Source organism: Ips typographus, linkage group LG6 (genome assembly GCF_016097725.1).
Source record: "Ips typographus isolate SLU linkage group LG6, UJ_Ityp_2.0, whole genome shotgun sequence".
In the NCBI taxonomy this organism is placed as follows: Eukaryota; Metazoa; Arthropoda; class Insecta; order Coleoptera; family Curculionidae; genus Ips; species Ips typographus.
In genome coordinates this window covers 11,307,648-11,335,225 of record NC_138427.1, presented here as the reverse complement: position 1 = coordinate 11,335,225, position 27,578 = coordinate 11,307,648, and the positions used below count along the sequence as shown (strand labels likewise).

Genomic DNA, 27,578 nt, shown 5'->3' with positions numbered 1-27,578 from the left:
GTGAGGCTGTTTAACTCAATCGAGGTAATTTGAGGAGTAATCGTCAGCAATTAATTATTTCCGAGAAAGACTTTATTAAGACCCCAGTTGGTATGAATCAAGGCAATCAAGTCAAGAATTACTAGCTTGACTCATTTCCTTAAAGCTGACTTTTTTCGTCTGAGAAACAATAAGATATCACTTTAAGCTACGATAATTTTTATTATTTTTTTTGTTCATCCAGTGTATAACACCTTACAACTATAAATTACGCGTCTACAATATGCTCTGATTAATATGAAATTTAATACAGTTATTAAAATCATGTGATTCTTTATAATGCAGTACCTACTAATATAAATATGATCATAGAATTACGCAGTGAAAATGATTACAATAATATATAATCTGAAATTAAATAATAATAATTAAATTATATTTACAAACAAAGTCAAATTTTTAGTTTAATGTGAACATCACATCTTTGTCAATACAGTAAAATGTTAGTTTTAGAAGCCAACCTGAACCTATTCCCTTTTCGTTATCTAATTATATTGCACTCAAAGTGACAAAATAAACTAAAACAAAACAAAAAATAATGACCATAATATACAGTTTCAAAAGTCGAAATCCCTATTACGTAATGTAGTATAATTCTATTAAAAGTAAACGTAAAATTATAGTCTTTAACTTAACGACTAAACAAGTGTGAAAAAGTACGTCTGCGTGACTCGATTGACTGGCAAAAACACTGATGAAGCGAACGGCACGAAACGTTGCGTTTAAGCGCGAATGTACCCCACTAAGTAGTTGGGTGGCAGTTTGGTTGTACGATCTATACGAACTGAAAATAAGTAAAAATTATGTTAAACTTTTGAAATTGCGTGAAACAAGCTGAGAAAGTTAGTTTAGGCTGAGGAGGAAAGTTTTAATTAAAAATGTGTAAAAAGTCCTGGTGATTCTTCCCGGTCTCATTACATGTTTTCAGTCTTTAGGTCTTCCAACATTCAGATTTCTGGACAATAATGTGTATTAAAAAAAAAATTCCCAAAATTGTGTATAAGGGTGCAAAATTCATTACGTCCTAAAAAGGAAATAAATGTCGGGATTACACCTTTTGCTCGTTACTGCCCCTCCCCCGCAAAACGACCCAAAACGAAACGGGAACGGTTTTTTCTACGCTTATCTTCGAGGACTTTTAAAACGTAATTTATTTCATTTGTCGGGAGCAAAAAGTAATTAGCCAGTGGCGGAAAAGTTTTGCTTTATGCCTCTCATTTTTCCTGTGTCACTTTTTAAGTACGAAGCCACATTAAAAGGGAGACATTTGTCTAGCCACTAAAGAGTTAACGTTACTTAAACAACAACAATCTCCACTACTATATTTCGAGAGTTTTGTATTATATTTATTTTTGTCTTTTTTACAGTTTTGAGGACATTAAGCGTGAAACATATTACTTTAGAGACCATAAAGTTTGTTGGTTTGGTCCTTTTGTTGCTTTTCGTTTATCGTAGTGACACTGAATGTTTGTTTCAGAGAATATTTGTACAGTGTGGCTCCTAACCCATAATGCCTTCAAAGGGACAGAGCTTTAATTTAAATATTCAAAGGACCAGCACAACTGGAAATGTGGAGGGAAGCATGAAAATAAGCATATTATGGAGTTGAGTTTTAACAAAATCGCAGGTAAGCCCATTATAATCTGTAATACAATATTATACTAACTAAGTGTAGAAGCAAAGGCAGCGGTGATGTAAAAAGTACTAAAACTAAAAAATAAGGCAACCTAGAAAGTAAAAAGCAGTCCAACACCCAGCAGGAAGTTAAAGCAGCGCACCACCAACTGGCTAAACTGGTAAAAATACATACTTTTCGTACTGTAGACGAGCCCTTTTTACTGGCTGGTTGAGCCCAACCGAGACAGGCGACGTTCTGTGAATAAAATCGAATAATCCCTTTTATAAACTTTTAATACACTTATACAATACAAATCAAAATTGTTATTCTAGTAATTAGACAGGACACACGGGCGGTTATTACTTCCAATTAGGCTTAACAAACTAAGATAGGGGTCTTTGAATGCGATCGGACCAATTAAGCTCGATTGCACCAACAAAGTAAATACGAAGTCAGTTGTAAATCTTTTATCATCGATAATACATTACAATGCTAATACCGAAAAAATTACCAAATTTATGATTTTTACCAAATAAAGAAGAAGATAGAACAAATACTATTTATACCAATACTGCCAACATTAAAACTGTCTCAGTTTAAATACGTCAGCAAAAAAGTAAAAACATTCTAGTATCCATTGATTAGCTCCTTAATTGCTTTGATTGATGCAATCGGTTCTGTTTGTACTAACCATACAAGCAGAATCTATTCCGGCCACTTGATTATCATACAACCAGACAATTCGGATCCAACCTAGACTTTACAACAAACATTCCATATACATGCATTTTTAGAGCAAAATTTGTATTAAAATAAACTGTAATAACTAATAACGCTACTTGAATAATACAACACGTAAATGCGTTTGGTTAAGTGCAATCAGAATTGCAAACTATAGCTCGATTTCCGGTTAATCTTCTGCCTTCAAAGTTGCAAAGTCGACCGTATATATTATGCAATTTCAAAGGGAATTTATTGTAAAATATGCAAATTATGATTTAGTATGTATGGCATGGAACAGAGAGAGAGAAATACGTTCAAGCCTTTGCAAACACTAAGCATTCTGTTTAATTTAATAGAGATTCATTGATTTAGCAAAGAGAGTTAAGAGAAACATAGAATTTCACGTTAGACACAAAATCTTCATGGAATCCCTTCTTTCAAATTTAAAAGCAAATCCCTCTTAAACTCCGAAATAATGAAAACACAAACATTACTTTTTTTTTCGCACAAGTCATATCAACAGCAGGTCGGCCGCAATTTTGCCGATTGCGTTCGCTCGTAAAAAGGGCAATAACATAAAAACGTCAACGCAAAAAAGATCTATTTGTTTACAGTTTCATTTTCAGAATTCCTTCTAACCCCCTACAAAAGGGCGTTTAGCAATGTTGCCACGATTTTAAATAATAGCGTTAAGGTTAAGAATGTCACACACATAAATCACGAGTGTTAGTGATATAGGCCAACATGAGTTGGACAAAAACAGACCTTTTTTTTTACTTGATAAGGTGCGTCTTCCTATGGTTAAAGAACCTGAACTGCAGTCGCATTTTTAAGTCTTTCCGAACTGTGGGAAACAAAGAAATAACGATCACAGTAAAAGACGTACCAAAACACCTTACACAAAAATTGTAGAAAATGCCAGGTGAAATTTAGGGTTTACTTACCTTCCACTATCATGCAACAATTATTTTAAAGGACTACAAACAATTTAACAAAAAAAAAAGTGTGTCTGAGCTGTGTGTGTTCATAATTTCAATTCCTCGTGTAGAAAGGCAGAACAAACGCAATTGTTGGAGGAATTTATTCCAGTTTTAGAACAAAAATATTCGTAAACTACGGAAAGCTTCTTGTCTGAAAGAAAACAAATTGAATGTTGTGGATCCCCGGTTAAAAGGATGAATTTTTCAGAAACGCGCACAATTTATCCGCTTATGACACACACATTTTCTTTCAACGTCTACACATTACTTTTATTCCTGACTTTGACGCCGGATACTATATCTGATGTGAAAGATGGACAGAACGTCACTCTTTTTCCACTAGAACAATAAACCGTCAAAAATAGGTAAAGGAAAAAACTACACAATCCAAAAATAAGTTTTATTTACGTATTATGGAACAAATTCCGCACACATAATAAGATAATTAAATAAACAACAAGTGGCATCGCATTGTTATTCTTCCTGCACATGAACCAACACGATCGAGTTTGTTGGTGTACTAACAAGAAAATATCAACAACAATAGGAAATTTAACAATGCGACGTCGAAAACAACCAGAAGATTCACATTAGAGAAGGCTTGATATTGTTTGACAAAAATGAAAACATAAACAAGAAGCCTGGATCGAATGTGAAATACTCAAAACAACTGCAAAGGATAAGGGCAGAAAGTAGTAGCAAAATCTTAACGATTCAGTTTGTTAGCGTGTAACGTATCACACTGTCATCTGTCAAAGTGAAAGCACAGTAGACATGTTATTAGGGTCCACATGTGCAGAATTTGCGTTACCACACAGCAAGCTCAAAACTGCTTTTTCTGACACTGTTATTATACAGGGTGGTCCCGTTTTAAATGTCAATAATCCACTATTCGATAGTCCATCAAAAAATAAGTTGACATGCATTATGTCATTTTGCTGAAGAACGGTTTCTAAGAAAGATACACTCCTCCAAAATTTAGTTTAAAAAATTGTTTTTTTGCTATAACTGTAGGGCCGTTGGAGCAATTTGATCAAATTTTGAACAAGTACTTATGAAATGAATGCTCAATATGTGATGTGAATGACGTTTGTCAAACTTGTTAAGTGACGTAGATACAGGGGGATGATGCTCATTTTCCTACTCTATTTTCTACACTGACTGGACTGACTATTACCCCAAAATTACAGTTTTTTTATTTCCTTGTTCAATTTAAGATTTAAAACTCCTTTTACGAGATAACCGAGTTATTACGTTTTAAAACCCAAAAAAGGAAAATGAACAAGGATTTAAAAAAAAATGTCCAGTGACGTAGAAAAAAAGAAAAATGAAAACTATTCCCCTGTCGCAAATAGACAATTTTGACAAACGTCATTAACATCACATAATGAGTATTAATTTCATAAGTGTTTGTTCCAATTTATTCAAAATTGCTCCAACGGTCTGACAGTTATGACAACAAAATGATTATTTAAACTGAAATTTGGGACACTATCTTAGAAAAGCATTTTTTACAAAAATGACATAATGCATGTCAACTTATTTTTTGATGGGCTATCCCATGGTGAATTATTGACATTTAAAACTGGACCACCCTATATATTAGTGATTCTACTGTTGGAAAATCTATTTGCCATTGTCGATATGGTGGTATTAACTTTCACAACGTGAAATTAAATCTAATTGAAAATACAAACATTTTCTAGTATTCACTTGATTATTCAGTGACACTGAAACATTTGAATTTAAACTGATTACCACTGATTCCTGCCCTTATTCCTGATAAAAGCCTCACCTTGAATACACACGGTATATACATTCACGACATACGTTTTATTGATTTTTTTCCTTGTCTTCTTTTGATTTGGGCTGATACGGAGATAATTCTCGAAGCGATGTCCGACCGCCGACCTAATAGAAATTTCCCTTTTGAAGTTGCGTTCTTTCAAAGTAGGCGAATGATGTAAATGCTGGCATCTCCTTTCAATATTTGCCAATGCAGCGGAAAAGTTAATAGGACGCCTTTTTCAAGAATTTAATTATGTGCTGGTACTAAATAGGGGGTCCCTTCGGTTCAAGATTTTAATAAAATTGGGTGTCGCACACGAAAACAACCCACAAAACCGAGCACTACGGTTAAATAAAAATTTGTCGGAAGCGCGGTGGACCAATTAGCTTATTTCCATGTGGAAATTGCATGAACTGATAGGGTTTGTGTTATTTCGCCTGGGACAAAAACGTAAAATATAAAATCCCCGAGCAAAAAAAAAAACAAACAAAAAGGAAGCCAGTTTCCAACTTTTGCAACGGCGTACAATTTATGGTCAGCTTATTGCTGTTTCCCATTTGACGGGGTTTTAACAACACGTTTTTCCCAGTTGATATGTGCGAAGTTTGTTTCGAATCGAGACACCGAACGAATGACAATTTGATTTTAAACTGTTCGGGATCAAGCTTAAAAAGTATGACGGAAAAAAGCACTATTTACAGGAAAATCCGTATTGTAGCTTTCAAAATGTAACACGTTGAAAGCTTCAGGAAAAGGGCGATGGAATCAATATACATATTGTGTTGGCATAATAATAATACAAAGCAACCGAGGGTGAAAGAAAGGCACTTTTTGTTTGCGAGAAAAGTTAAATAAGATTTTCTGTTATACGTGCTGTCATAACACTGAAATAAACGTCCGACTTTTGTAACAGTCTGAATTTTGTACACAAAAATGTTATGATAAACATTTTTCAATAAAATTATGATTAAACGACCAATACTTACTTGATTTAACACTAAAACTTAAATAAAACACAAAAAATAGCACACGTTAAATTAAGGGCGGAATTATTAAGTTACGGTTAAATCTACGCCGATACAAAAAGTCTACAAGGTGTTAAACACACAAGTTAAAAACATTTCGATAAGCCAGCTAGTTAATAAAATATCCACTGTAATTTGTGTACTGTTGCTAAATTAGTGTAATCCGTGTTTACACATCGTGTGCGATTATTTTATTTTTCTGTAAACTAATAAATAAAGTAAAAGCTAAATTTATAAACTGTGTTGCTCTCATTGTTCCTTCGTTTAGCATGTTGGTGCGAATTGGTTTGAACAGAATAATTTGTACATGAAAACAACCGAAATAATCAATTTCTGCAAATTTGACTGACAGTTATCACACCAGCGTTTTGAAGCTGTTTGAACATATCCCAACCTGTTGCCTCTGAATTCTTTACTGGCTGTTAAATTTTGGTACCTTCAATTCTTCTTTTAACAGTTTTTTTAAGGATTTTAAGTGGACAAAAGCAAAGCACATAAGCGTTTCATTGTTTCTTATGTAACTAAAGCTTTGGTATATGTATAGTAGTATATTATGGTATGTACAGCGATATAGCAGCGAAAACGAGAAAAAAAATCCACTAAACTACTCACAAGAATCTGTCGACGGAAGACGAACAATTTATTTAAAAGAAGAACGACGACTATTCCGTTCTAATGATTTTTGCTTTTTCTCTTGCAGCCAAGTGGATTTCATATTTTGCTTTAACTCTTTGCCGTTCTATAATTGCAAAATGTCATTATGTTATTATTTTGGATACTAACAAAATACATCACGAATCAATACCCGCGTATTAACTGCTTTACAAAATGAGTTCCGAATTGTTTCTGTTTTAGTTGCTATTACTACACAGCGACATGTAAGATTAGGCCAAAATATTCAATAATTTAGTTACAAAATTTTGCAGTCAAAAGTTGTGGGTTCAAGAGCGTTTGTTCTGTCTTTCTCTATCACCAACCTGGCATTTTCGTCAAATAATTACCAATGTGTTACATGCGACAAATTTTAAAAAATAATAAGACGTCACTTTAAAAAAAATCAAACACACCAGACTAAAAAAATTCCAATTACCTTTTGAAAATAAATAATAACAGAACTAATAATAATAAGACCTGTCAAAAAAATAAAATAAAATAAAAGAACGACCTATGTGGAAAAACCCTTAAAATACCGGGTGTAGAAAAAAAACACTTACTTGTGTCAATATTCCTTTGCAAATGTGTGGCGATTCGATGTCTCGCATCGTTATACTCTAAATGCAAACCCAACCTTAGTATCGTTGGATTCTTTTCAATGAGCTGCGTTATTTCCATTTCTATTTTGTTACCCAATATTTGCGTCCTCTGAAAGAATCACATAATTTTAGTTAAGAGTATACACAAAACTAAAAAATGAATATATTACCTGATTGGTCGCCCGGAATTCCTCGACGCTCTTCTGTTTCAGCAGAGACTTTATCAATCTGACAATTCCCAGCGGAGTGATGTTATTACTTTCCACATTGACCACCCTCAAATGGCTGTTGGTTTCTAAAGCTTGAGCCAGTTTTTCGACGCCCCGGTCCGTTAGTCCCGTGTTTGATAGGGATAACGTTTCCAGGTGCGTGTTTTGTTCGAGACCTTCGAACAGGTTGTTGAATTTCTCGTCGGAAACATTCTGCAAACAAAATATACATTTCAGATCACTAAATATTATTTTTTTTTGCAAACAAACTGCTCACAAATCACAAGATAATTTTTAACGGGATGTATCTCCAAAATGCCTCAATTTAATGGACAAAAAAAAATGTTTAAAAGATTGTTTTTTGTAGAATTAGAGTCAGGAATTCATTTTGACATTTCTTGAATTTCAACCAGTGCATTTGATAGTTGAGATCATTTTAGAACATGGTTTTTTGTGTCAAAAATGCAGGACTAATTTTAAGGAGATAAATCAACACTAAATGTTTCTTCTTCTTAGGACGCCGTCTCTCTACGGAGATTAGAGATCACTGGCTATAATGAATGACAAGACACACCTCTGTTTACTGGTTGTAAAATTAGTCGGACGGAAGTTAATACAACATTTTTTTAGTCTTATGCAAAATGGGAAAAATCTAAAGAAGTTATAGGACAATAATTACCGAAAGTTTGTTATTCTTATACGTTACCCTGTACTCCAGGAATACTGAAGATAATTTAAATAAAAAGATCAATATTTAAAATTTTACTAAGAATAAAACTAGGGTGTTAATAAATAAAAGCATTTCTGTTTTAAACGTACCCCATAAAAATTGCGTCTTTTTCGAAAACACCCCGCAATTCATTTGGTGGACCAAAAATTAAAAAACCCCCAAAAACATGTCCCAATATATCAACCGAGCCAATAAAATGATATAAGAAAGAATGTTCTAAACTTATCTCAGCTATCAAATGCACTAGGTTGAAGTTCAAGAAATTTGCAGCACATTTTTTTTTACCCTTTATATCGGTAAAGTAATCACTTTTGAGGCAAAATTAATGATGGGCTTGATTCTAGAAGCCTTGCAAAACTTTTTTTGTTTATTAAATTCGGCTGAGGCATTTCGGAGATACAGAAGTAGTTTATAAGCAAAAACAATTTGAGGACAAAATTGTTTCACCAAAATTAAGAAGCTGAACACTTAGAGCTAGGGTTACTATGGAAGCAAATTCAATCTGTTATGTCAACACGTGATTTTCACTGCTTTACTAGTACTCAGAGTGACATATGTGTGTATATTAGTGGCGTATGCGCATTTATATTTCCTATTACATTGTCAATTTTACTAATTATGATTTCTCATTCAATGGGAAGACATATACGGTCTACAATTTTAAATATACAGTGGAATAATGATGAGACTTAAACAAGATAACGGGACATTGCCTTCTTAAGGGGATCGGTAAAAACTTTACGTTTTTCAATCGCAATGCCTGGCCTACGTGTGGAAAAATATATAAAAAAACAATGTTCATTCTTTGTTTCTGTCGACAAAACTCCGTCAGTGTTTATTACTGTTAGTTGACGCTCCTAGCAATATCTAGCCTAGTTTTTTTTTTATTTGGGTTAAAAGATTGTCATAAAAAGCATTCTTCTCCCATAAAACAAGTAATCTTGGCATTATACGAATATATTGTTGTTAATAAAGATGTACTTTTTACTTGAATTTTACAGTTTAATAAACTATGAACAGATCTGAATAAACAAATTCAAAAATAATGAGTGGTGTCCTAAAATTATGCGTTAAACATTTTGGCATCCTTTACAACGCTTGTACCAGCACATAATCAAAGTCAAAATGTAACGTTAGGTAATATTCATCACTTTTATCTGACAAGCTTTGGACTTTCTATGTGGTTTTACGCAATATCGCCATAATATACTTTTCATTCTACCTAGATGATAAACGAGATTTATTTCGAGTAGCAATCGGCTACATATTCGTTAAGACGTCCCCATTTCAATAAAATAATTTAACGGACTTATCTGCGATCAGTATTTGAGACCGCTCTTGGTCTCGTGCCAGAGATGATACAGAATGTCTTATGCAAAACTATTTGCGAGCAATGTTAATTGAAAAACATGTTATAATAATTATTTTAGGTGCATTTTTCTTCGGAAAATCTAATTTTTCTCTCTCACCTTGATATTGTTCCAATTGAGATCAATGTATTTAGGATCGTCGTTTCGTACCCGTCGTATCGAATCGTCGACGTCAGTACTATTTGGAGGATCCATTGGAAATATTTTTGGTTTGGACGCTTTCGTAATACCGTCCCATCCCAGTCCGACCGGTTGACCTTTGTTCAACAAAGACGCGTGGTACTGGTCTTGGTTCATCATTGAATGGAAACCCAAAATAGCTGCAACAAAACAATCCATTTTATAGTTACTATAATGCTTGTACACGCTTTATTATTGTTATGAAACTTTTGGATTACCAGTTATTATTATTAGGTAACAATTAATCAGTTGACCATGTTTTGGCAATGATGTACACAAAATATGCATTACCTACCTACATTTCAAATTAATATTTCAAAGTAAAGCTCAGTGTTTTACTAACAAACATTAACAGTGGAGTATTATTCAATAAATTAAGTACCTGTCACTATTTATAAGAACATTGAAAACTGCAATTTTTTAGATTAAGTAAATGTTCAATTATACTGGCCCATTTAAATACTCTATAATGATAAACATAAGAACAGTTGAGGTATTATTATAGTAACTATTCAAAAGGCATTTCTTGCACTTGTGTTTAAAGCATTTGAACTTTATAATTTTTATTAAACAATGATGTAGGCACAGGTGTATGATGCAGCCAATTGAATACACAATTAGTTCAGTGAACTACTTGCCAAGGCAAAAACCTACACAAATATTTTACTTCATCATCACTTTAAAGAACAGAAACGTGGAAATTTCATTTAGTATGCAATAATGTTCTTGATAGGGGTGTTTTGAATTAAGGAAAGTAACATTAAAAATTTAGTTGAAAAATTACTATAGTAAGCCTTGAAGCACTTTCACGTCCCACACTCTGAAAAGTGTTAATAATTGAAATAAATATACTGAACATGCGATTAGATCATCTCTATTAATGTTAAAAAGCAGCAAAACACACCGTAATTTAAGTTAGAACATGCAATTATTCACTCGCATTTTTTGGTGTAACATAACTTTCACAATAAAGAAAAGCAATTAAAATGGAAATCAAACAACAACACATGTATGTGGCACACCGCTTTATAATTGTTTGAACAAGTTTCCCACAATCTAAATTAGCTATTCAGGGCTTGAATGTAAAATTCAAATTCTCCTTTTACTTTTTTACTGGTTAATTGAAAATAGCTGATGAAATTGAAGAATCACTCTTACCTGCCAAATCAATGATTTCCTCTTGTGATGCATTAGTCAAAGCACTGTCATATTCTTCTCCTAAATCTATTTGGATTTTTTCTTCTGCTTCAACTTCTTTTTGTGGCGGGGGCGGTGGAATATACTACAAATAAAAGTAAATATTATGTAAGTAAATAACCTATAATTTGATTAAAAAACTAAAATTGTATTTGAGGTACCTCCTCATGAGCAGCATTTGCAAAACTCCTAGCACAATTAGTAGTTGCTGCTTTTTCTTGACCAATTAAAAGAGAACAGTTATTTGACATTATTCTCAATGCAATGGGCATCAAAAAGACATGTCATACTAGACATTTTTCTTGTTTTCCTTCAGTGCAATAATTAAAAATTCTAAACCAACTAAAACTGTTCATGTCAAATTATTATTACCTGCTAATCAATTTTTACATTGAATTGATAACAAAACTTTGATATGTATTATTTATAGATGATCAGATCTTAAATTTGCAATAAATGGAAAGTCCTAATAGACTATTTATCATCTGTCTGATATAAAATTACAGTTGTTTTATGCCAAAAAGTTGCCTCAATACATACTCTGTATTACCAGCTAAAATTACTTAAAAAAACTTATTTTTAGATAACATCAATTAAGTTGAGCAACAAGTTATTAAATCAATCATTAAAAGCTTTGGCAAAGTGTACAATGACTAATTTTTTCAGGTGATACTCACTTTTTTGCCCCTCACTACACCGGCAACATAAGGCTGCAACTCTGGTATATCTGGAGTTTCTATTGCTTGCCTATTAATATGTTCAATTAATTGTTTCCTATTTAGAGGTCCTGTTGGTTGTTTATCACAATCATAGCTAGTCCTTTGGGAAGGGGGTAAAAATGAATCCTGCAAATTTAACACATTCAGATATCTTGAATTAACACACATATGCTTGAAAAACTTACATCAGGATCCACTTCTTTGGCTAAAACATTAATTTCCTCTGGTGTTAACTTATCTAAGAGGGTTTCTACATCAACATCATCATATACACTGAGATCTTTCCCATATAGTTTGGCTGGGGTTGTCATTGTCGTCGTTGTGGTTGTAGACGAGGTCTGAAATCAAATAAATCACCAATCAATACTTTGAACAATCTCTTGAAAGTTTTGAATTATCATAAGTGTTGTAAGTAGGTTATCACATTGATCATTGATATCACCTGATAATAGTAATGTAGATGATTTGAAATCGTGTGATGGTGTGTAATTGTGAAGAAAAAAGCAATTAAGACCTTTGGGGCGTTGTTCTGCAATAACCTACAAACACAACTGAAGAACAATCACTTTTTATTGAACTTTACGACAATAAAAGACGGACCCTACGTATTCACGTTGAAAATTCAAGGTTTGTTTGTGTTTTTCCGCACCTAAATATCACTGAAAACGGTTTTATTCCACTTACAATTGCGAAATCACCAGATTGTAAGCTCATATAGGCAAATGTTTACAAGAAAAACTCTTTTCATATGAGTAATAATTGTCAATGTCAAAGCCAGGCATAATGACACATGTGCAATCAATACAAAGTTTGTCCTTGTTCAGCGACCGTTAAAGTGCACAAGATAGAAAGAGAGGCTCACATTCTTTCCTTGTAGGGGATTGTGGTGTGTGAGTAAGAACGCTCGGTAAAATACTCGTAATGTTTTTGTTGTGGGAAATTTAAACTATTTCGGCAAGCTTATGAAATAGATTTCAACCCTTAAATTAATAATTGTTGAAGATGTGGAGGCATTCTGCAATGTTAGAATAGTTTAGCACGGTAAAGGGTGTGATAAAATATGAGTTGTTTAGAGCGGTTTGCGCTGTATTCGTAAGGACCTGGTACTAAGGTCAACGCAGGGACTAATCAACATGTACATAGAGACGCCAGACAATACAAACAGAGGCTTAAGCTTACAGCCGTATGCGTCATCAGTCATTTTAAAGGTTTAAGCTTAATTTAAGTTTAGACTGCGAGTGTTCAATAACATGCATAACAAATATAAGCACAATCTGAACTTAATCCTTCAAAATGACGTTCGGTGCAAAAACACTGAAAATTACTAAAAAATAAATTATTTTTGAAGAAAATTGACCTTACTAAGGTTGTCTTTTGTCTTGCATTAATGACAGCCCTTACCCAAGTAAGCGAAAGTTAAAAAGTAATAGAGTAAGTCCACATGTGCGCCATTTGCATAAATCCGATGACAGTGGTTAGTTTGTGATTGACAGCAAGCTGAAAGCTGCTTTTTTTGACCAATCGCAAACTATTACCCACTGTACAGAGATTTACGCAAATGCTTCACATGTAACAAGTTCCAAGACCATTCTGCTTTTGCTATTAACTTTGAAATAGTATTTCTTTAACTGCAAACTTATATAATGTATCAGCGCCAAAGTGGCAATTTTACAAACTATTCTTAACCACAATCAGTAATGAAATTGCTGCCAATGTGTTTCCAATGCAGGTAAAGGTAGAGAGTACTGAAACACCAAGTGTTTAGAATGCAGACCAAAAAACAAAACAAACACTTGTCTGTTTTCCCGAAAAAGTGTTATTTTTGGCGCCAAGGTCACCGAGCAAAACAGGAGATTGGCGAGCACTATTCGCAACGATTAATATATTTCTGATAACGTTGCCAAGTCTCGATATTGAGGCGAATCGTAAATTTGTATTGAGGATTGTGGCGAAGGAACGCGTCCGAGCTGGTGTAAGAGCTCAACGGTGCGCGTTCAAGCCGGCTCGAAGGACCAAATCCGAGAAAAAGTACTTTTTCTGCACGATTTGGCAACGCCGATGTGATCGGGGTCTGGCTCGGCTCCAACGCCCTATACTTGGACATAGTGTTGGATGTGGTGAATTATTTATAGAGCCGTGGGTACGCTGGCCAATGGCCTTCCCACCACATCCAAACGATAAAATGGCGAAAGGCGCTGTAGTCGCGATGCGGCCCTGACCTAGGTTAGATACCTGGATACGGCGGTTCCATATGTTTTCCCACACGATTTCGTAATAATATATGTCGGTTAATTTCTTTCAGTCCCACTTTTTTAAGCACCAGGTCAATGTGAATTTTTTCAAGTCAAAAAGAAATGACATTTTGATTTACTTTTGAGTAGTTGGTGTAATAGAATTACTGGAAGAATTAGATTACAGGGTTATGATAAAAAATAAAAATTTTAAGGTTAGCACCACTACTGATAATTTTAAAATTGTGATGTTAATACAAATGTCAATGATCAGAGGTAAATCGGTTCATTCACCTCTCCTCTCATATAATAACTTTAATGGAAATATAAAAATAGACCGATTGTATATACAACACGATTATAAGTTCGAAACAAAATTAATGTTTTGGCAATACATTCGATTTTCTGTTAAGTTTATACTCATACATTTTTACTTTTCAAAATAACTTTCAATGCATTCTCAGAAAGCGAATCACTCTATAATAGTTTAATATATTTTTAAATTTAATTTATCGCCTCATTTCAAGTGGATCAATTTAAAAAAAAACTAATTTATACTACATATAAGCTTCTCTTTGTTTTTCTATGTAACTGCTACACGTGTTTTTCATAAATTCTGATGCGACATGTGGAATTTTTATCATCTCACCTGATACTGCAAAAAGTTGCCAAATTTCTATTTAAACACTATCTATTACAACTTAATGGTGATCGCCTTGTATTTTTAGGTTTCTTTTTAGTAGGTCAATTATCTAAAAATGTTTGTTTCTGTTTTTATCAATTTTTTAAGGTTTAGTTTTCATTCGACACTAAATTTGTTGTTGTATTTGTGATTGTGACTAATCAAGTTTTAAACATGCTTTTCGAAAAACAAAAAAAGGGTAAAAAGGCCTGGCAGTTGCAGCAAAACTAAAGAAGAAAAGGATATACAAAATGGCAAATGCAATCAATCACATTTATAAAAAAACAACAAAGAAAAATAAAAACCGTTTTAATTGATCAGGGTGTCACAATTTAAACATTTATTTCTAAGAATTTGCTAGTTTTCCTTCATAACGACCGTCTTTTTTCCAATTTTCTTAACACTGCTCCATCATCCGGTCTATTAAACCGAACTGAAATATTCGAAATTCTTCAGCGGACAGCTGTTCCAATAAATCTCGAGAATAAATGCATCATAATATATCTTGGGTGGTTTTATTGCGTTCTTTCATACGTAACGTATGTGCATAAACATAAACATATAGCGGGTGTAACGCGAATGAGTCAAACTATTTTTACCTCAATTAATTTTATTTATAGGTGGCTGGTTTGAGAATTAATACTTTATGATTTAAGATTGGTTCCAAAAGTGATCATGATTAAATTTTTGTCGAAAAATTGTCTTAGCATGAGAAAAGAAGAGCAGAACAATATGTTAAAATGATTGAGCTGGCTAAATGCCCGGAAACGCTGAAAGACTGATCCATTGCAAAACATGGCAATAATAATTTGGGCTTTGATGGTAGTAGTTACATCGGTTTTGGCACTTTCAGTCGCTGACAAGTCTAATTTTAAGTTCAATACAAATTTATCAGTGTCTAGGCTAAATTAAGAAAATAAAAATAGGAAAATACTTTATTTTAGGGTTGAGCTATTTACACATAAAAAAAACAACTCTACCTCCTCTGTATCTAGCTTCAATTAAAACGTGTCAGTTACAACATCAAGGCACAGCGTTTAAAACCAACCAAAATAACAAAATAAGTTTAATTCAATGCCAGCTGTCCGTTTTGATTTAGATCAAGTGATTCATTTTGTAGCGGAAAAAATAGTCGAATTTAGATTCAACTGTCCAATTCTACAAGTATTTTATGTATCTGCGGAATGCGTAACATCAAAGTATCTAGTGCTGACAACAATAATCTTCTTTTAGCGCAAACAAAATGGAGTGGATTGCGCAATAATAATAAACAAAGAATTTTGCGCCAGACCGCTATTTTTATGATTTTAGACGTAATAACGGTGACGGTCGACATTCCCGGTATTTATTTATAAGTGCAATATTTATCCTGTAGGAAGATAGAGGTAAAGGTGAGACGGACATAAATAGATTATTATGTCCGTTCTTTCATAAAATCCCGCATATAAAATATACAAAAATGTCTAAATTCTTTGCCAAAAGTTATGAATGTTGGAATTTTTAAATATACTAGTTCGTAGACAAACAACAGGTTTTTTTTGTAAATGATTGATATTCGTCATGATTTAGATGGATTGCGAAACATTTAACAAGCGCTTGTTTTACCTAGAAAACTTCAATATTAATAATCGCACAGTTTGGAAAATTTGGAACAAAACCTGACATTTATTAGAATTATTGTACTTTTTTTATGTTCGAGTTATAGCTCCAACCAATCAGATATACCCTGGCTAGAACATTTTCTCATTTAATTTTTGTCTCTCTATTTCAAATTTGGTCACTCAAAATGCAGTTTTTAATTCCACTTAATTATTAGACTAAATAAAAGAAAAAAGGACAAAACTAACGGTGGAATAATCCCTGGGACCTGAAAGGTGTAAAACTTAAAAGTAATCAAATCAATGTACTTATTCTAATGATAACTTTTACAGGTTCAGTTTAATCGAGAATCAAATTGTTAAGAAACAATTCTAAAATGACTGAGCTCAATTTTAATAAATAATCCAAAATTCTAGTCTCAAAAATGTTCACTACTACGTCACCAAGTACTGCTATTTTTGACAGTTGTCAAACTGTTACCTTAGTTTACCCTCATGGTAAGTCAGAATTTGTGTAAACCTCAGCACAGTGGTTATATGGGACTTACTATTTATATAATTAATTAACCAATTCCTAGTTGTGAACTAATTGTACAAATTATTCATTTTATTTTAACTAAAAAACATTTTTCTGACCTAGTTTTCCGTCTAAAATTCCTCCACATCACCGTGTAATATTTTTAGCTATTGTAATCTTCAACAAGAATCCGTATGGTTTACATCTATCAATTCGGGTGTAATTTGTTCCCAAAAATATAAAGGTATTTTCAATAAGCAGGCCCAGTTAAAGTGTATATTTTATTATCCTCATTACTTCAGTTTGGGTAAAACAGATTTTGGGGCTGAGATATATAAACAATTTGACTTGCACTTATACAATAGTTTTACGATGGGGAATTTTAAACCGCTATAAATTTGTAAGAAGCTATAATAAGTCAGCGCAATAATTATAGTAATAGTGGCGACTATGAAACTTCCAGCCTTGACTCGAGTTTTTAATTTGAGTGCCAAAACTTTTTTATCAACAATAACTGGGTGCTGGTTTCACTTTTCCTATTTGGTTAATAACAGCTGATTGGAGATTTGTCTGCTACTTTTATTATAGTGACTCACTTAGGCGATTCCCACACATTTTTCCAAAAAGCAAACGTTTAATCTTGGATGTTTTTTACTTAGCGACGTCTTTAAAATGATTCACTTGAACTGATTTTTTTTGCTTAATTAACATGATTGGTTCTAATAAGTATTTTTTTAAATAGTTGGCGTGAATGTGGGAGTGATTTCAAACATTACACCTGTCATTACCTGAAAATATAAACATCGTTAAGCGACGTTTGCCAATACTTGTAAAACAGGAACTTCAGCTTGTAGGAACCGCCTCACGAGACAGCTATTTTCAATTTCATTATGTTTTGACATGGATTTCGGAAAATTGAAAAAAACCAACATGAATTTATGTAACATAGTTCTAAATGGTGGATTTCAGTTTAGTTATAGTTCTAAATTTTTATTGTGGATTAAGTCCCAAATACTTGATTTCTAAGGATGGTTTAAGGTTATGACCACCGACCTTTCTGGTCTTTTTTGTCCTTTTGGTGGTGGTGGTGGTCTCCGTCTCCGTATCCTCCCATTCTTGGAAGTACTCCATCTTCCATATCACAGCGAAAAACCGCGCACACGCAACACTTAACCGCGGAAAAGTTCCGGTCAAAAAAAAGTCCAGAGTCTTACCGAACCGATTTTAGGAAAAGGGCACCACTAGAAAAAACCCGAGTTCTGTCTTTGATAGGGCGGAAAATCGTCCATTACCGAACCATGACGCCCACGAAGAAGACGGCGCATTAAATTTGAACGCTCGCGTCGCGACGCTTCGACTAAAGTAGCGTCCGTCTCCTTATTTCGGGAAACAGGACTTTCAGATATCCACTGCAGCGATACGAGTCACGGGGTACTGAATCATTTTTGCAAGATTTGGTTAGGGGCCTGGAAACGAGCCTCCACCACATTTTGGCGAAAGCTCATCAATTACATCTTCAGACTTTTAGAGAGGTTAAAAATTGTAAATTTCTTCATCCTTATAAAATATGAACTAAATTTAATGATGGTTTAATAAAAATTAATCTGAAACATTCTTGTTCTACTACTGATCAAAATTCCTGCTTTAAAACGATCTGGCGGCCGTCGATACATTCATTCCTCTTTCATCCCATGACATTTTCAAAATAAACCAACATTCCAAAAATAGCAAAATGCCCTAGCCGACATTGAAAACGACATTTAACTGAAAATAGCACTTCACAAAGAAAGAGCAACCACCTCTGAAGGCTAAAAATTTATGTTTTTCTTTGTTAAAGTGCTCTCTGTAGAAATATCTTGGTTCATCTAGACACAGCAGTCTATTTTGGTTAGAATTGTCTTGTCCAGTGTCATTGTCCTCCTGACTAAATGTTTAAGTCTTAAAACAAGGGTTTTCGAATAATACAAAACACTTGTAAGTTAGTGGGTAACAGGGAATAATTGCCAAGATCTTGTTAGCGCAGCAACAAATCGAATAAATCAGGGGAAATTAACCGTTAAACCTGAGAATAATTAATAATTTTAGGAATACTAAAATGTGTTTTATATATTCAAGTTGCCAAAGTAGTTTATTGGACGATATAGGACAAAAAGTAGATTTTCTTAGTATAATACCACATATACTGAAATAGGAATTTGAAAACCATAAAATTCAACAATATTATTACCAATTAGACGATAATTGGACCGTTTTCACGTGACTGCTCTAATCGTATGCAATGGAGTGTCACGTGATAATTGTCAAATTTTAGCCTGCTAGGACTAATCGAACACAATTATTATACTACTTGAATTTTAATTATGCTTTAGTTTGTAAATATTTATAACTCATTTATTCTTACTTGTTTTTATCCTTTGCCAATTTTTGTTCTGTCCTTTTGCTGTATCTATTTAATGCTATATTTGTCTGAAGGGATAGGTAAAAGAGGTCCTTTGTTGCCCCATGTCAAAAACTAGTCTTTTTGACCCTGCAGGCTTAAATCTTGTACACAAGAACAAATTTTATAACTTATTAGCCAAATTCTGACAATTTTGAAAATATCAACTAACACGAACTGTCACAATTTTGAGGTTACGTTATAAAAAAAGTGACAAAATGGTGAACTAGCCCACCGCCCTCTGTACAAGAAAGCCAAGAAGGTGCAAGCCAAAAATTCCAATATGGCCGAAATAGTGGTTGACAGTTTGTATTGTGGAAATTGAGTTTTTCGATGATTAAATTAATTTTTAAGGTTTAAAGTCAAGACTTGGGATTACTTGCCAAAGTAATTTTTGTTTGCTATTATATATTGTTGTTTATATGTTTATTGTTCTAGTGAAAGTGTGGTTTGTGTTCATTTTATTTTGTTATCACTATTGTTATTGTTCCTTCATTGTTCTATAATTTGTTGTTGGTTTTTTAACTTAAATTCTATTGCCTCTACAATATGCCGTCCACTTGTTGGTTGCCAAATTGTAAAAGCAATTTGGAGAAAGGCCCAAAAGTGTCAGTCTTTTATTTTTTACAAAAGACCCTGCTCGAACCCAACAGTGGTTGAAAGCTTTGAACTGGAATGATTTTACTCCAACACAATACTCATTTTGAGAGCAACAAAAGTTTACTCTGAAGAAACAGGACAGCTTTTAGAAGTTCCATTGGCACATTTACATTTTAAAAGAAAGGTCTTGGTAATAATATAAAACCCATTTACCAGTTTTGCTTACCTAGCCTCAAGGATTTCCAAATTTTCTTTGATTGAGCAGTTTTCACATTAGTTTGTTGTACTTTCCAGGACAAAGGGTTCTAACCAAACTTGCTTTGGCTGGACTGGATCTATACATATCTGGATCAGGAATAAAGCGTTCTTTGATTTTTCACTCACAACTTCTAAAACATATTTTCTACTGCATTTGTATAGGTTTGTGTACAAAACGAAAACCGCTAACGCCGCCATTAAAAGTGACATTCTAGGCTTTCTTGTACAGAGGGCGGTAACTAGCCCCATCCCACATTATCTATCCTTTTCCGGTACATTAGAATAGCCACTCCCTAGTTTTAAAAGAATATACATAGCCACCCTAGACTTGACGCTCAAATCTGACAGTTAGTCACAAGACCCCATTAGGACTTTCTGATAAAGCGATCACGTGACCGTTTCAATAGATCTAGTCACCCTAAAATGAATACATTTGAAACACATTTTTGTCAATTAACACCTTAGTAATGAAAATTGCGATGTAAAAACCGCTAAAGACGAAAAACTGGAATTTGGACAGTTTTCCCGTAGCCAAAATTCAGGAAAGCGTGGCTTAAAATGATTAAATAAATATAATAACGGCGACTCATCTAGGCAATAATCAAACAAAGTGTGCAGGAAACGGTTTAATTTTTAAAGAGGAACATTGCCAAAAATACCAAATTAAATTAGATTTTATGATGGACTCAAAAATTCGTATTTCCATTGTAAAGGATGTTTTTGTTTTCTTTTAACGTAACAATTTTTAGAGTGAAATTTCATCTTCAAGTAGATTCAGTTCGTATAGTGTAGTGGCAATGAGTTCCCGGAAAACTTTCTATAGTAGTGGACTATTTTTATTCCGAAAAGGCGCCACAAATTCAAAAATATAAGCGGTTCAGACTGCGAGGAACAATTATTTTAATGAACATCCAGTTGTAACACTTAGACGCAACTTTTTTTAAGTAAAATTTCCTGTCAGTCAATAAATATAGTCTCTCATTAGTTCCGGTCTGAAATTTCGGCACGGTTAGTTTTCGTAACTTTTAGTCCCATACGCAAATGACGGCCATTTCCATTTTAATTGCGTGCGTAATTATTGGATAACGTAAATTAGATTTACAACCTCTACCCGTTATTGGCCATAATAAATCCAATTTATGGCTTTATCTTTGCAAATGTTTCGTTGTGCTTTTCAAGTGGTAAACACTTTTTGAGTGCGCAATTATTTGTTTTGTTCTGAAACTACAAATTAGAGCGTAAAACTGCAAAAATAGTTTTATATACAGGGTGACTGAAATCAGATTTTTATATTATACTTATCCAAAGATCTTTGTATATTGGAACATCGCCAGAGAGCAATAATCAGAGTTTACAAAATTGCACCAGTTATTGATTACAACCAAAAAGTATATAAATAGGACCAATAAAAAATTGTATTATCCAGCTATTTTTGGCTCCTGGAGCGTTCGAAATAGAACCATTTTACTACTACACAATCGCTTTGCAAAATACGCAGAATTTTAACTGGGTTTAGTAAGGTTTTGCAGAAAGTTTTACGATCATAATATTATAAATGATCCGGTTTTGTTGGCAAATGATTGTACAAAACAAGGTTCAATACAGTAAGCATTAAGGCATTTAAACTGATTCATTGCAATATTAAATGGACAACGGCCAGGGCTTACCAATTTGTTTACCGAATCCTGGATTTTAAATCCAGAGTGGGAAAGTTAATTAAGTTGTAGTGCCAGCGGCTCTATCTAACGGTACAAAGGAAAACTACAACGAAAAACATGGATCGGGATCTGTTCAGATTGTTAAGGTGGAGGCGCTGTTGTGTATATTTGTTATCCAAGAGTATTTTGTAGAAACAAAACAGAGATTGAGTAAAATCTCATCACTTTTATTTCATTTTTGTTAAAAGTATAGATTTGAACAGTTCTCTACGTGTTGTCGCGTTTGTATCAAAATTTCGAAACCTGTATGTAACTAGTAACTACACTCTTATAATAACAATCAAATTTTGCTTTAAAAAAAGTAATATAAGTGTGTGAGAAAAATCTGTTTTACTTATTGATTAATTCAAAGCAAACTTTTTTTCCTATTCAATGTCTGAGACAAATTCGGCAACGTTATCCGTAAGGACAATGATAAACCATTCAGTAAACACATCCAGACGTATCACACAAGATCAAAAACAAAAATAACGAAATTTTGAAATAAAAATATTTGGCATCCAGGCAGATATTCAGACATTGACTCTTTTATATATCGGTCGGCCAATGAGAATTATGAACATTTCAAAGGTCAGTGACGTAGAGCTCTGCCAGAGGCCAGGGGCGTTCCCCCGAAACAACCTTAAAAACAATCCAGATTTTTTTTTTGGTGAATGGTCCCTGACTTTTTCGCGGTGAAAATAGACCTTAAGTAGTTTCAAAATAGTGGAGCTATTTCGAGAAAGTTCGAAACCACCTTAGCATGGCCTAATGTTCATTAGGCGCTCGAACACTTCCCGACATCCTGTAATAAATGTCCTGTTTATGTTGCGGTAGTGTTGCGTAACGAGTTTTACAGCACACGTATATAAAAGCGAACTATTTCATTAACTGCTTTTCTGACACTTTATACCAACTTTAATGAAAGTCAAGACTCTTTTTTAATAGAGTCAAAACGAATGGTTTAGCACCTCGTTACTGTGCCCAATATAAGCTTAATATATCACATAATATAAAGATACAGGTGTAACCATCCAGACATTTTAAACTACCTGGATAACGCACAACTTCGCAAGTAAACGCTAATGGTACGTCTGTGATTAGAATTCTAAGTTATTACCACCCAATATATTCTTCCCGGTCATAACTTTGTTCTTAAATTTATAGCCATTTTCTCTGGCTTAACTGGAAAATTTTTGGAGCAAAGATGAAATATATTTCACTGGAAGAAACGTGTGTGGTCCCCTTTCGATTTTAACAAAGATGTCAAACCGAAATCGAACGTGTATGTTTCTACAAACATTAATGCCAAGCGCCAGTCATTTTTTTAAAAGATTTAAGTCCCAAATTACCCGCAAGACGTAGTGGATGGACGACTTATTTTGACAACAGATAAATGTAGCCGGAACGGTGGGACACTCCAGGAAATATTCGAAATAATGATGAAGTTGATACATTTCGCCAGCTGTCCTGACTATTTCTATCGACCATTAACGATGAGTGTAAAATGAATTGATCCAGTCTTGTTCAACTATTTACATTTTGTCTTAAATACTAATTAAACGGAGAAAGTTTCAATAAAGCAATACAAAAACTAATTGTTATAGAAATGGCTATTTAAATTACGGATTGTATTCATCCCTACACACCATCCGCCATATTTGACACGACCGATTTTGTTCGGACCGAAGGTTATTGCTCAAAAATATGGTACGTCATACTAGAGGGTTTTTTAAACAATATAATGTGTCTTACTTTTTTACAAACTTAACATTATATGTTAGTTATGATGTAAATTGCTAATATTATTGCAGTAATTTAGCGACAGTTACTACCCTAATCGCATACACTTTTTCTGCAGATAAGTTCAAATTCAAAATTGTTTTCTGTTGCAACATCAATTAACTCTAAATTTGGCAAACAATCAATTCTCTTGGCTTTTAGCTGCTTTCATTTTCGTAGTAAATGCACTTAAAAATGATTACTATAGGAGATAATGTGGCATTTTGGTTAGGGCTGTCCCCAAGCCAACAAGACATTAATGTCTTAATAGATTGAATTGTACTTGAATTTTTAATCGTGAACAAGGAAACGTAAAGTACAACACGTGAGTTTAATGCCAAGTGACGATTGATGTAGCGCCAGTGTCGTGGTCAAAGCTGGAAGCTGAAAATCGTGTTTTGCAAATTTATAAATAGTTTTTTTGAAAAATAAACTGATTATTTGTGTCGTAATAATTTATTAACGTGTGCATTATACGCAACCCTCGCTTCTAAACACGCACAGGAATTGTATTAAATACTTTTAGCAATGATGTGAAATTCAATGATACACCGCTTATAAATCGGGACAATATGACCATCAGACAAGGATTTTACTTTAATTAAATATTTTGATTTTACTCTGGCCTTTGAAATGTTTTTTAAACATTTGCATATATAACTGAGCTAAAAATAGTTTCTGTTGTGTTGTAGCCGATGCATTTATTGCAGTATTCCCCTTTGCTAATGCGACGTTAACTTAAAAGCTATTATAAAGTAAACAAAATTTTTCCTCTAACAAAAGTTTAATTTAGAAACGCTTTATAAGGAATCCACTACTCTTCCTCTGAAGGTCCTCATCATTCAAAAGTTATATATTTAAAGTAGTTCTAAATATTTCCTTTTGGACACTTGCAAAACAAATTAACACGGTTTCGGTCTTTTGAATTCTCGAATTTACGACTTTCAGTACAAACGCCCCGCTAATTTCTGACACCCATTAATGCCAGTGTCCAACAAGAGAAATATAAAATTTCATAATTTACAACTTTCGTTTACACTCAGAGTTGTCAATGGGATACAAGTCTGTTTATCGGTGGGGTTTCTGCATATAACACTTGCTCGCGGTAAATCGGCTAAAGATATCCAGAACTTAAACTAATTTTAACACGTCTGGTAATCGAAGATCTATTTTCGATCAAGATCATTTTCCGCCTGTTTATTTTCAATTATTACGATGTGGAAAATCTATAAATTTGTGTCGGGAGACCTACTTGGAACATTTTATTAATAATGTTACTAGGTTAAGGATTTATTACGTTTAAATACTTCAACCATTAAAAATTATAACAATTTATATCAACATCATTTTATTGATAAGTATTACTAAAATTTCATGTGGTTGCTATTATAGACAACTTTTGTATCCATTTCAGATATAGTTACTAACAGCGGCATTGTGCCAATAAATTAGTATACTGAGTATGTTTGTCCTAAATTTATGTTGGATTTATTACAATGTGCAACATAAAAACATATAATATGATAAATGAGATCAAAGGAAAACGATTTTTTTTTTGTTTGGTTTTTCTCATTTTAGAAGATGCTTTATGTAAATTGACAAATAAAAGCAACAGAGCACAGCAATCCATCAACAGATATTTTATAATAATTGTATGGTAATTGACAATTTTTACAAATGATTAGTATAACTATTATAAAATACATTGAATCAGTGCTTATTTGAATATATTAATGTAATGAACATTTTTACATTCTGTCGATATTTATTTGTGATATGTTTATAGCCCAGGATGAGGCTTCTGACGTTCGACGTCACTAATGTTTAGAGGTATTTAGGAGTGACGAACGGGCCCGAAAATAGAACCAGAAGTAATTATACATGGTGTGCAGTTCAAAAATTGGAATTTTTCTCGCTCTGGCACCGTTAAATGGGTGATTAAAAAAAAAGATAATTCCGGGTGTGAAGGTTACGACATATTCATTGAGAGTTGTATTTGGTACAGCAAAAAATATAGTACTTCCACTTTTTCATAGCTTTTTTATCATTCAATTAGTATTACAAACGTACAGCTATAATTAATGCTACTACTAGGTCCGGTGCGCAATGATATATTAACGTTTACACAACCGTTAATTACTAATGTAACTGTTAAAGTTTCAAGTAAAAGTAGACTACTATTCTTTTTCAAGAAGTAAAAATAATTAGTCTAACTATAACAAGAAGTTGAAGAGTGCGCCATGTGGTTTACGCTGGTTGTAGAATAGGAAAAAAAGAACAATTTGGTAATTTACACGTGCAGAAACTGCAAAGAATGTATGTATATAACTAAAGTGATTTATTCAAGCTGTCTCCTACTAAAATTGCAGCGTTTGCGTTGAAATCGTTATGACTGACAGTGGAATTAACAAATTTTCAAGTCTGCAAATGTATTTTTAAAATTTCCGGGTTTACACAAACTCAGCAAGGAAGTTAAAATGACTTTTTATGAAGAATCAAGAAAGAAGTCAAAAAATGTTAGCAACACCCTAGTTACAAAAAAAGCAAACAGAAGCTCTCCCAAAAATGTAATATCAAGTTTGCAAAAAGATAGTGAATTTATAGATGCATCTTCCGAATAACCATTAATTTTGGTCTGAATAAGGTCCTATGTTAGATAACAATACTTAAAGACATGTCATAATTGCTTTAATGAAATTGAACAATAACTGTAATTCAAATAAATTTACACATAAAAGACTGAATGCAATCAAACACATTGATAATTATTTAGATTCTTATTGGAAGAATTCTCTAATTTTTTAGGAAAGATTTTTTTTGACTGCAATGAATACATAACGTAACGATCAAAGATTATTTCAAGCAACTTTCATCCTTATAGTCATTCTAGTTATTTGCACTCTGACAAGTGTCAAAAGTACTATCAACAGTGATGAATGGACTGTTCGGCATCAACCCAACAAACAAACGGGCTTTAAATTTACGTAAAAAATCCAAAAATACACGGATTTTAAACGGGATGTACACTTCAAACAAAATACGAAACAGTTCAATTATCGTACGGATTGTACCAGTGCCTGTCTCTTATGTAGCGGCTATTTTTAACGCTATTTTTATAGATCCCCGGCGTCATGTAATTTTCGCAAAACGATCAATATATGCCGATCCGGGATCAAACAACCATATCAACCGGGAAATGGGTCAAATACTAAAAAAACGACATCGTATATGTCAGAAGCAACATAACGTGTTCATTAGATCAAAAAAAAGTTATTTTCGTGTTTAAGATTGTGTTTCAATTGTGACTGGTTTGTTGATTACGATCCAAATGACTATACTGCTAAATTGGCCATCACGATAATTGATTTTTTTTCAAGTGAAACTGTAGCGCACTTGGACCCGAAACTGAAAAATATGTTTACATTCGTGTGATGCTGATAAGTGGCCACTACCACGCAGAGCAAATCATCATCACCAAGGTTCCATCGCGCATAAGTGAACAACAGCACGTGTTTAAGTGTCCAGACATTGATGTGTTACATAAAACCACTTACTTCTTGGATTTTCATCTTGGTCTTGATGACCTTGCGGCGTACTTCGGTCTCGTAAGATTCCTCGACCGTTTCCACCAGGCTTTCCTCGCCATTCTCGGACATTTCGCCTTCCCGTTTGGTTAGGACACACGCGGTGTTATTTGGACACTAACTCCGTCACTGGTTATTTCGATCTGAACGCAGCGCTCACTTGCCAAAGACTGCCGAGCATGAATCTATATTTAATTTTCTTTTGCCGCAACGACGAACGGAAGTTTGTTGTAGTCTAGAAACTTTATTGTTTTCTTGCTTGTTTTTCCCCCGTTTTGTTGTATTTTTTTTTCCGGGCAGGGCCGCATATTGTTAATTAAAGGCTAATGGCCTGGCGCTTTTCTGGGGGTCTAATTGAGC

At 33.5% G+C, this 27,578-nt stretch overlaps 1 protein-coding gene across 10 annotated transcripts; it reads right to left on the bottom strand.

Annotated features, from left to right (window-relative positions):
• Window positions 1–181: 181 nt before the first annotated feature.
• Window positions 182–27,397, bottom strand: tmod (tropomodulin). Of its 10 annotated transcripts, none has more exons than XR_014178541.1 (10): window positions 27,189–27,397; window positions 12,018–12,170; window positions 11,791–11,958; window positions 11,075–11,198; window positions 9,836–10,056; window positions 7,598–7,849; window positions 7,389–7,536; window positions 6,787–6,913; window positions 1,850–1,912; window positions 182–823 (listed from the first exon to the last, which is right to left on the bottom strand). XR_014178541.1 is itself a non-coding variant. In XM_081981128.1 (9 exons), exons 1-8 carry the CDS (start codon window positions 27,288–27,290, stop codon window positions 1,875–1,877), a joined length of 1,206 nt encoding a protein of 401 aa, XP_081837254.1. In that variant the 5' UTR covers window positions 27,291–27,396; the 3' UTR covers window positions 182–823; window positions 1,850–1,874. The 10 variants fall into 10 exon arrangements, 2 of the variants coding, with proteins under 2 accessions (XP_081837254.1, XP_081837253.1); XR_014178542.1 differs by lacking the exon at window positions 6,787–6,913 and adding an exon at window positions 3,147–3,224 and having other exon boundaries at window positions 1,850–1,914; XM_081981128.1 differs by lacking the exon at window positions 6,787–6,913 and having other exon boundaries at window positions 27,189–27,396.
• Window positions 27,398–27,578: the final 181 nt, after the last annotated feature.

What these genes read in the sequence shown, in the direction of transcription:
- tmod (XM_081981127.1), bottom strand. Translation starts at nt 27,290, where the DNA reads ATGTCCGAGAATGGCGAGGAAAGCCTGGTGGAAACGGTCGAGGAATCT. An exon ending in CCAAGATGAAAATCCAAGAA is followed by an intron (nt 12,171 to 27,188) that starts GTAAGTGGTTTT and finishes ATTTGATTTCAG; the next exon opens with ACCTCGTCTACAACCACAAC. An exon ending in GCAAAGGAATATTGACACAA is followed by an intron (nt 824 to 7,388) that starts GTAAGTGTTTTT and finishes ACTTATTTTCAG; the next exon opens with TTCGTATAGATCGTACAACC.